Here is a 10,889-nt window from a genome sequence, read left to right as displayed (position 1 = left end):
TTACACTCCACTCAGTTCAATCACCACTTTATTGCATCCACTTTGAAATCGCAAATTTATTTTTCAGTGCAAATGTTTTGTAGATTCAGTGCTGAAAAAGGTTTGTAAAGAAAGTGGAACCGAAAAGAGAAATAAAACATTTTTTTGCCAGACGATCGCCTCTTGGCCTTTCACTTTCCTGAAACTTGATTGGTAACTTAAAACAAGCCTTGAAATCTGATTGGCCCTGATGAGCGCTAAAGCGTGGGCCACGGCAGTTGCTAGCCGACATTCCGCTCATGCCGCTGCACTATAATTAGAGAGCCCATTCATAAAATAACTCGGACGATTAAAGGTAAAATCAATTTGCGTCGTTTGGAGTTAGGGGAAGAGGAGGAGGGAGAGGCAGAATATATTTTGACTTCGAGCTGTTTTGCGCTTAGTTTTACTATAAATGAAAAAGTGCTTAAAGGAATGAATGGGGAGAATGTCAAGACGGTGCCCTGCTTTACTTTATTACAGAAAGCCCATTTTCTTGGTAAAATGTGTATGCGAAGTGGACGGCTCTTCAGAACAATACTAAACGTTCAACCGCTGAATCGTCCATTGAGCGAGACGTGTCTAAATTTTTACTGCAATACTATAGCCTGTTCCTCTCATACTCCTAGTGAAGCTAGCACTTTATGTTGTTTCGTCTTCTCTTGCCTGGTTTCAATGTGCGAATCACATGTGGAGGATTTGCAGCTCTTCAGAGTCCAAAGTACAAGGTTCAGAAGATCTTTATCGATGTTCAGTGACAGCTGGAATTTTTATTTGCTGTGTTTTTGCGAAGAATCCAAAATATTGATTTATCACTTTCCGGAACGCTGGTCAGTCGCCTCCCATATTCTGTGCGTTGTGCCGGCATCTCTTTAAAAAGTTCTCAGGGAAGAAGCTGGAACGCGCAAACAAAAAGTGATTTTTCCCTCTATGTGTTATGGGCTGTGCGCCTTTTGAAAGAATGTTGAACAAAAGGGAAAGCTTCATGCGTGCCAATTATTATAACCAACATTATAACTTAACGCGATGGTTTGGTTAACGTTTAACAGTCATACTTCTTACTTGCTAGTAGAACGGTAATTTTTGTCCAAGTGCGCTAAAACTCCTAAAATCAAAGCCAGTTGGACTCAGCGGAGATTTAGAGGACACTGTCGCGTTATTTAGTTAGTTTTGTTCCAGAAGGACACTTTGAAGTCAGGGCTTGTACTTTTTAGCCAAAGTATTGGGGAATGATTTTTGGAAGCAACGGGGTGAGTGAGGATGACTTGTGACCACTATATGACCACAAATATGGAGCCTCATGAAGCTGGAACACATTTAAAAATATGAGATGAACCAACAAGTGAAGCAGTAATCACGAGAGCCCAGTAATGGGTGACGAATTGTGAAAACAGCCTTTCGCTTGTTTTCAGCGCAGCTTTTGGATTTGATTAGTCTTAGCAAGGCAGAATTTACATTTCTTATCATTGAAACTTCTCTCTTTTTTTTTTTTTTTTTTTTTACCTTTTCATTTCGTGCCATATATTTTTTTCCGTTGGTTCATGAATTCACGAATTAAGTACTAGTCGCTCGCCAAATGCATTCAATGGTCGAATTGTGGCAACACGAGTTTTACATCATTAAGGTCAGCAAGGACGTTTCTAATTTTCGTGCATGGAGACAACATATTTGGGAAGGATTTAGAGGGCGGAGTGTTCAACACTTGGAATGGCTAAACCGGAAACCTTGACCATTACAAGCGATAGATCGCTTGCCTGGGCTTTGAGCCAACAGATCAATAGGGTATAACCCATAGCTTAAAACTTCACACGAAAGGATCTCTTAACTTCAAATGGCAGAAGTCTACAACATCTGCTATAATAACATATGTTTTGCATGTTATTCATTGAGAAAAAAGGTATGATATTGGAAATGATGTAGTCCAGGTAAAAGTTGCAATGGCATCCAACTGGTACTTGTCTGGTGCGTGGCAAATCTTGGTATTTTACCCATCTGAGCTCCTATGCAACTCATCCATCAGGAATATAGGTCACTTTAGTAATTTATTGGGAATAACAACTAAGTGGCATTGACTTGTAAAGTTCGACGGATTGCGAAAATTTGAAGGGTGCGTGTAATTCCTCGACAAGAAAGACACTGCAAGTTATCATCGCGTAACAGTGCACGGCCTGTGAGGTTTCACTCACAGAGCCCCGGTCAACCTGTTATGGAATGGTTTGTCACCGCAGGATTCACAACAGTTATATGTTTGTCATAATGATCCGTTTTGGAAGATGTGGGGCACGTGCCAGTGCAATGGTCGAAGTTCGTTTCTGGTAGTAAAAGAAGTAGCACAATTTGTGTTATTTTTCAGTTACAAATTATTTGCCGGTATCAGTTTCAGCTGACACCAGGAGGCTATTCAAGGTCATTCAGATTGCGAAAAGCGAATCAAAAGTGCTTTTCTTTATCTGGATACTTTCATTAACTGTCACTTGGCTTGGTATATTATGCGGGTATTCCAGAGCACAAAGTAATTACCTCTTCTTACTTCAAAGGATCCACAAGGAGACACTCGTCACGAATCCTGTCAATTTATTCACTGGTAAGTTAGTTTCTCTCGTTTTTGCGAAATCCAGTCGGAATCAATGTTTTATTTTAGTTGTCAAAATTTATTCGTTTATTTGATGCAGTTTGTGAATTGAAAGATCTACCGGAGAGAGACGATATTATGTAACGAAACTGTCTTTGTTAGTGAAATGTTGTAGGCGGTCAGTTTAGATACGTAGTGAATTCGTTGAAATGAGCTCAGCTAGATTTTATATTTCGTTACATGATGTGGCTACAATATGACTCTGCCGGAAAGTCTTAATTACGGAAATGTCTTATTCACAGTTGTGAACTTTTAAAGTTATTTTTCTAGAAGGAAATTAAAGAGGATTTTCAGCTTTACTTTACTTTAATCAAGCAGAACCAGGCCATGATAACATGCAAAGAACTTAGAAGGTGTCTTCTATGACCATTGTCTGCAGCCAGTTTTTTCGATCTTGCGAGATAACCATCTATATTGCTACTTCGTGGTTGATAGATTCTTCTCGAATGAGCGGTAATGATCACCTCCACCGCAAGTTTTGGGTTATTATGCTGGTTAACCGATAGAAACTGAAGTGCAGTTTATTTCGTTTTGAGTTAACCGATGCAATGAACAATGGGTTTTTGAACTATTAAGGCGCTCGTAGTATCTTCAGTTATTTTATAAACTATGCTAGTCTGCATATTCTGATGGTAAATTCTATAGCATTGACCACCTGATGTGATTCATTCACCGGTTTGGTTAATCGTTTGATCGATATTTTCTTCGGTTCAGTCTAGTTTGATCGTTACCTTTTGGTCATTGAGAAACTAATGTTTATAACAGTAATGCAAAATGGGAGTTTGCCTTAAATTGCCATACTTTCTAGTTTTATTGTTCAAATGATAGTAGCTTGCTTACAAACTTGCTTACTTAGCTCTTTAATTTCATGAAGGAGCAGTGGTGTTTTATCTCTGATTTTGTCTTTAAGCGAATCAATACTTTCATTCAGTTTCACTTCACTTTTTGACATTGACTTGAAAAACTAACGTCAATTGAGCATTTATATCACTCAGACAGAAATAAAATCAACGACAACGTTACCAGTAGGCAAGCATGAATTGATGCAAAATTGGAAAGTTCAATAGCTGACACCACAAATTTAGTCTGTGATATTTTGGAAATAGTTTGTATGAAAATAAGCATTGTGATAAAGATGAACAGCACGCCAGATTGTCGGCCCGTGAGCGGCAAGACTAAAGGTCATTTGCGCAGTTGTCAATTCAATATTAAGACGTACCTTGCCCTTTTTCCTTGACTCGTGTTTGTTCGTCATTTACTTTTTTCTAGACCTATTGTTTATTTATTAATCTGATTTGGTGCGGTGCCAAAGCAATTGGCTAGATTTTAATGAGGTACGAAGGTTGAAACTAGCGTTAAGCCCCATGAGACTGAAATTTTTTGACGCGTCCGCCAAGTCTGTTTGTGACGATATTTCTGCAGTTCTGTTCAGTGTTCACTTCACGCTCTGCTCACCTTGAATACCCTTGGAAGCAGTTTAGTAAAGCCGAATACGTTCCCAAGTTGCGCTCCGCATAAAGCAAAAGAAGGTATTATGTATGTGTATATTTTTTAAAACCTGCGATCAGATTATTTATCTGTTATCTATTTATTTTTTTTTTGGAAGATGGAAATCTCTTCTTGCGCTTCGTCATTTTTTGTCATTGTGAATCCAATTATCAAATTTGTATGTCGAATAGTAAGTTAAAAAGTCAGCGATAAGAATATTTATTTATTATTATTATTTTAGAGTCGAAACCTCTTTATTGCGCTTCGTTCCTTTTTGCATCGTGAAACAAATTTGTATATTGAATAGAAAGTAAAAGAGCCTCTGTTAAGAATATTTATTTATTATTATTTTACGGTCGAAATCTCTTTATCGCGCTTCGTTACCTTTAGTCACTGTGAATCAAATTTGTATATTGAATGGTAGGTAAAAAATGAAAAGTGGAACAGGGGTCCAAAGTGAAATGAACACGGGCAAAGAACTTGACAAGAAAAAGTTATAGCGATGAAGTTAGACAGAAACACGCCCCCTCTGAAATGGCTGTTAATTCTAGTAAAAAGTTGGATCATGGACTTTGTTCTTTAATATCATGCACGAGGCATTGATCACTTTCTTTCTTTCGTCTATCTTTTGACACTTTCTATCTCATGATGCGGTGCTTTGTTCCTTTTCTCTCTAAATAAACTGGCGTCAATTGAATACATTGTTCAGAAATTAAGGAAAAAGTAACCAACCACAACAATATCTGCAATACTGAGTAATCACCTACTGATGCAAAGTGCCTTGAAAAGGAAAAGAGACAGCTAACTTTAACCGTGAATTCTCGCCTAAATTATCATCTCCTAAGCTAAGACTAATAATAATAATAATAATAATAATAATAATAATAATAATAATAATCTTTACTTAACGTGGAGAAACACTTAGCTGAAAGCTAGTTTACAGGTTTTCCACCAAACAGCTGAAACAAATAATTCAAATTGAAAATAACATTACTTAAGAATCCCATCTGGCCGAAGGCAAACCAGTTGGCTATTTACAAGCATGGCCGAGGATTTGAACTCGGAGCCACCGTGAAACAAATTCAGGTAGTGGTCAGGGCGGGACTCGAACCCAGGAGCGGCGGATTGCGAGTCCGACACGCTGACCACTCAGCCAGCGTGTCGAGTGGTCAGTCATCAACTCGAGTGGTCAGTCGAGTTATCTCATTTTGAAGGCGTATCCTTAAAAATTTTCCTTATGAATGTTCGTCACTGATTATAACTATTTTCTTTACCTATTGTCGGTCTGTTAGTCTTAATTGGTATGACGCCAATAACATTTGGTAAGAATTGCGGTTTAGACTCGCATCGAGCCCTATGCGGCCGGACATTTTTGCGGTTTTCGAGGGTGCGTTTGGCTTTTGATTGACGTTACTTTTGTTCAGATCACGTTCTGTGCGAAAAATTGGCAACATGAATGGGATTTAAAACTGATTACCTTTTGCCAGCTGACAAGAGATAGGAAGTTATAAAGTAAGTACATACGTATGATGCACGATCCTTCGCAGTGGATAGCGCTATTTATGCAATAGCGAAAATCAGACCTGAAAAAAAATCAGGTCTGTACGGGATTCGAACCACTGACCTTTGCGATACTAGTGCAGCGCTCTACCAATTGAGCTAACAAGCCAACTGGGAGCAGGCCGTTAAGTTGATTCGTAATAAACTCGTGATGATAAATCAGGTACAATGAAGTTCATATATTCATTGTATCCAAAGTAAGTACATATTTACAGTCTTCAATAGAAATATTTGATATGTTGAACAGGCGAGATCTGTTTTATGTTTTCTTACCTTTTTGTTATTGTAAAACTAATGCATATATTGCCAAAGTTTAACGATAGCTTCTAGCTTACTCTAATGTTAAGAACTTCAATTTCAAAGAAGAGGCGTGTTTCTGGTCTCTGTCTTTCTCTTGGGACCTAATACTTTCATTTTTGACTTTTCTGTCGCATATTATTGGGTCAATATTGTGCTTTGGTTCCTTTTATATATTAAAAAGAAACAAAAAAACTAGCTTGAATTGAATATCTACTCAGGATGTAAAGTGCAGAAAAAAAAAAAAAAAAAAGATTCATCAACTCCAACAACCGAACAGGCACGCTCGCGCTGTTCAGTGGCAAAGACCAAAAATTTCGGGTATCAAACGGAGAAAAGCAAGTTTCAAGTTATTCGAACTTCGTCACTGAAAATTGCCATACTTTTCAGCTTTTTTCAGTGAGTGAAGAGGTGAACGTTTGCATAAAAACAAGCATTGTGATAAGAATGATGTCTTGTAATTTCATTTGTACAGCTCCTTTATTTCGTTGTGGAGGCATATGGCTGTCCAATTTTTCCCATGTCCGTTCGACTTTGACCGAATCTAAATTGAACTCTTTTCAAGACCTATTGCCTATCTGTTGATCTGATCTGGTGCGGTGCCAAAAGCCTTTGTAAGAACTACATGAGAAAAAGCGGTGGAAACTAGCCACAGGCCCTAGGAAGCCGAGAAGTTGTACATTTGCGTGTACTCTCAGTTTGCTTATCACGTTATTTTTGTTTAGTCACGTTCAACTGATCTTATAAACACTAAAAGGTATGAATATCAGATAAACGAAATACGTCAGTACACCAACGGACAAAGCAGGAGAAAGTATGACGTTTGTGCACTTTTCTTTTAAGACCCTGACGATAGTGCCGGTATTTCATATTTGTTCCTACATTACATAATATCTGTGACGATGGCTCTAATTCAGTTAGTGTCTTTTATTTTAAGATTGAAAGTTAATGCAATTTTTTAATTTTCAATTACAATGCTACATTTTTCATTTACAAATTGAGGAAACCACTTTTACGACCGAAACAATGATTCTTTACTACTCGATAAGAATATCAAACATTTTAGAATTACTAGTTAGCGTTTAATTGCAGTACGTATTGGCTAGTGCACTCCAACGTTCGTTTTACTGTCATTGTCGAGAAATAACGTTAAGATATGACAGCAATAGAGCTTCTTGTTTTTTTTTTTTTCGTTTTTCTCTCCACATAAGTTGTCAAAGCGACCTTTATTTTGATATGCATGATATGTTTTCTCTTTGCTCAGATTTTGTTAGTGTTCCTCCCAAAAGAACATTCCAATCTCATTTAGCATTTACTTTATTTCCCTTTACAGAAAACTACAAGACACAGAAATGGCAAAGATTATTCGCTGCATTAAGCACAGAGTGAAAGATGCCCTCAATTGGGTGATTAACCTGTTGGGCTTCAACCAACTTGGTACAGAGAGACCTTTCACGACACTGTTCCTGGCGGCATTTCTTGTCATTGGCTTTTTGCCGATGATGATCTATGTGGGGTTCGCAATTTGCTCCGTTTCCCTGGGCATTTTCTTATTGGTTGTTAGCGAAGGGGGGATCATCATCGTGGCAACCATAGTGTTGTTGGCCTGTCTAATCATCCCAGCTTGCATCGCGGGCGGAGTATCTGTTTTTGTTTGCGCAATCTACTTTGCCCTTTCCCAGCTGAGACAACTTGTAGATACTGCTGTGAACGCTCCACAGAAGCTGTTCTCTTTTGAAAGGCAAGTAACACTGGACGAGAAGCCGAAATTTTTCTACGGCAATGCCCGTTTCAGGCGGGCAAGAATTTCTTATACTTCTGACAATGACTCTGACAGCGAAGGTGACGATGTCAAAGGATTATTTCGAAGCCAGGCTCATTGGGTATTTGAAGCCGAACGTGTTCGCGCTTAATCATCGATAGATCTCTGTTAAATACAAACGTTCACTGTTGATAAAAACGTTCACTGTTTATAACAGGCTTTATTTTCCAATTAAGTAGGGAACAAACTGTTCGGTTCTTTGGAAAGATGGTTATAACGCGAGCTTTATGCAAGACCTGTCACAAACCGCTTCTCGATTGGCCTCGCTTTTCTCGAAATGCATCTAAAACAAAGAAGTTGGATAATAATTGATCTATTTCACGTTTAGTAATATCGCTGAGTGTTTTTACGAGTTGTGCCGTATTTTTGACTCGCCCTGCGGGTCGTCAAAATAGGGCACAACCTGTATAACTACACAGGGATACCACACACCAAAATGTCTATTGAGATGTATGCGTTGCCTGATACGAATGGAAAGTTAAGTGTTTTATCAATATCCAATAGAGACATACGTTCATTGAAATAACTTTTGTTCATTTACACTATTTCTTTTTGTGTGTTTGAGAGAGAAGGAATTGTACTTATACTATGGTGGGTCAATTCGCCGTTTTCTTTCTGCTTTTAAGAGGGCTCTTCGGGCTTATATTTTGTAAAATGAGGGACGGAAGAAAAGATAAAAAGGATAGCGTATGTGCTTAATTTTAGAAAGAGACCATAACCTGATCAGAAGAAGATAAAAAAAAAAAAAAGAAACGCCGTCCTCTGAGATTTTTTATTGTTTTGAGTGTTGCTCGCAAGTCTCTTCGGATTGCACACAGATTCGGTTCTCAGAGCTTTATATAGTTGTGTCGTTTGAGTTAATTATCTCAGAAATTGGATTGAATTGGCTCACTTCAACGAATGTTAGGTTCGTTCAACTATCATTCGTGCTGACGAAGGGCTAACGGTTGAAACTTCAGCCCTAGAAAATCTTTACGTTGGCCAATTAACATTATTAACTCAGTTGATAAAACCAAATTTTCTATTATCCGAAGGGCTCGGGTTCGAATCCCACCGAAGCCTGGATTTTCTGTAATTGCAGCGGTTCATCCGCGAGGATCATAGCTTTACTAGGTAGGTAGATCGGTCGCTTAGTGAGGGTTCCTTCTTTCTGTCGTGGTCAGTTCTATCTCTAACAAGAAAAATGTCTCCACTGACTTTAATGTGACGAGGGTTGTACTTCACTGAGAATTTTAATTCTTTTTTTTTTTCTTAGGTTTGGAGGCGAAGCTCGCAGTGTGAAGGCAAACGAAGATGACTAGAACCTGCGGTTAATTGTAAAAACTCTTTTGTGACTCCAGGCATATTATCTCATTTGTACCGCTTTGATTTCACAGACGATTTCTCTGGTAGAGATCTGTACTATGGTCGGGGAATGATTTCTTCTTTTCCACAGAGGAGAACGTTCTGACTGACTAAGGCAACGGTTTGTTGGATAGGTTCACTACCAAGCTAACTTTGTTGATTGAGGAGATCGACTTTTTTTTGTCTCGTCACTCAAATTTTTGATCCTCTTTGTTTGTCAAGAATTGATCCGGTTATCCTCAATGGAATGATATTTTTTTATTTAGAAACTTCAATATAATAAAGATAGATTTGTTAATTTCACTTTGATTTTTACCGATTCTTTGAATGCTCTGATTTGTTTGTGGTATATTGAGACCCTTTCTCTGGGATTTTGTCAGCTTTCTCGGTTCATGATGCGAATAAACCTGCAGCAACCTTTTGTTTTGCGACCTTAGTTCTTGTAAGGGTTGAATGCATCTTCTCTCTTTACCCATTCACACTTGGAATGTATTGAGGTATCGAAGCTGTAAACAAGCCAACATAAGGGCCATTTCTACGATGAAAACGAGCTGTGGCGCGCAAGGGCTACAACTTGCCTAAGACGTGACTTGCACCATTTCATTATTGGAACATAAACAAGTTGACTGTATTCTCTATTTTTTCATTGGAAATCTAGAATCTTAAATTACCAGACATTTTGAGAATTTCATTTTTAACCCCTTACTCTCCCAGAGCTTGGATATTGAATGCAGCGAGTTTTAGCGCAAAGGTATCCATCTGGCCCCAGTTTTTCGAAGGTCGGATAACGGTTTCTACTAGATAAATTTCTTTCCGGTGGAAAACGCTATACGTTTTGCCATCACTTATCCACTGGTTAGCGATTTATCCCTTGGATAACCTTATTCGCCCTTTCTACAACTGGACCCTGGTGTGTGCGTGCGTGCGTGCGTGTCATCTCAAAATTTTTAAATCACTAATTTTAGCAGGATCTAATCAGCGCAATTCAATTTTTAAGGTGTTAAAGGCATTTGTTGTCGTATAGCGGACAGAAATTAGTTTAATTAAAATGATAAAAATATCTCGGTTCAATTATTTACAACGGAGTCAAATTGTCTAACGGCAGGGGTAAACAAAAATAAAAAATTAGAGAGCATAATACACTATACGATATGCTTGCACTATACTTTTGATTTGTTCCTCTTATATAAGTTTTACTTGTGATTTTTTGTCAAAATTTTCGATACTATGCTTTGAATTTGGCTTGAAGATGTGATTTGATTGAGTTTCATCCTTTCGCAAATTCAAAACTACGATTGTAACTAATCTTAAGTTTTCCAAACAAACAATATTTAGGAAATCTGGTTTCCTGGCTCAGTTACATGAAATGTAATCAATCGAGATAATAATTCAAGCTAATCTTGCCAGACACAAACGAGATTATAGAATTCAGATGTCGCTCTTACTATGAACAAAGAGTTTGAAACCCACGTGCAGTTCCGCCGTTTCAAAGAATGTCGCCAAGCAGTGTTTCATTTCCTTTCCCGAATCAATTCTTTTAAATTGTTTGAAGATTCCCGCAGAGACGAGAATTACAATCTGCACAACTGTTCGTCGTAGAAACAAAATCTCAAGGATTTATCTAGAGGGTCCATAAAGTTTCTGTCATTTTTATCTTTTGTTTTATTTTTTTAACTATTGCTATGTCGAAGTATGCTGAATTTAAAAATCTAGAAGCGGGAAAATTCA

General features: G+C 38.0%; 1 protein-coding gene across 3 annotated transcripts; it reads left to right on the top strand.

Moving 5' to 3' along the window:
* Positions 1-2,406: 2,406 nt before the first annotated feature.
* LOC111330066 (uncharacterized) lies at positions 2,407-9,464 on the top strand. Of its 3 annotated transcripts, none has more exons than XM_022934859.2 (3): positions 2,407-2,602; positions 7,329-7,736; positions 9,073-9,464. In XM_022934859.2, the coding sequence occupies exons 2-3, from the start codon at positions 7,348-7,350 to the stop codon at positions 9,116-9,118; spliced, it is 435 nt and encodes a 144-aa protein (XP_022790594.1). In that variant the 5' UTR covers positions 2,407-2,602; positions 7,329-7,347; the 3' UTR covers positions 9,119-9,464. The 3 variants fall into 3 exon arrangements, with proteins under 3 accessions (XP_022790594.1, XP_088613847.1, XP_088613848.1); XM_088757721.1 differs by lacking the exon at positions 2,407-2,602 and adding an exon at positions 4,039-4,179; XM_088757722.1 differs by lacking the exon at positions 2,407-2,602 and adding an exon at positions 6,563-6,752.
* Positions 9,465-10,889: the final 1,425 nt, after the last annotated feature.

Source organism: Stylophora pistillata, chromosome 4 (genome assembly GCF_964205215.1).
Source record: "Stylophora pistillata chromosome 4, jaStyPist1.2, whole genome shotgun sequence".
Taxonomy (NCBI): Eukaryota; Metazoa; Cnidaria; class Anthozoa; order Scleractinia; family Pocilloporidae; genus Stylophora; species Stylophora pistillata.
Note: the sequence above shows the minus strand (reverse complement) of the source record. Positions and strands in the feature narration are given on the sequence as shown.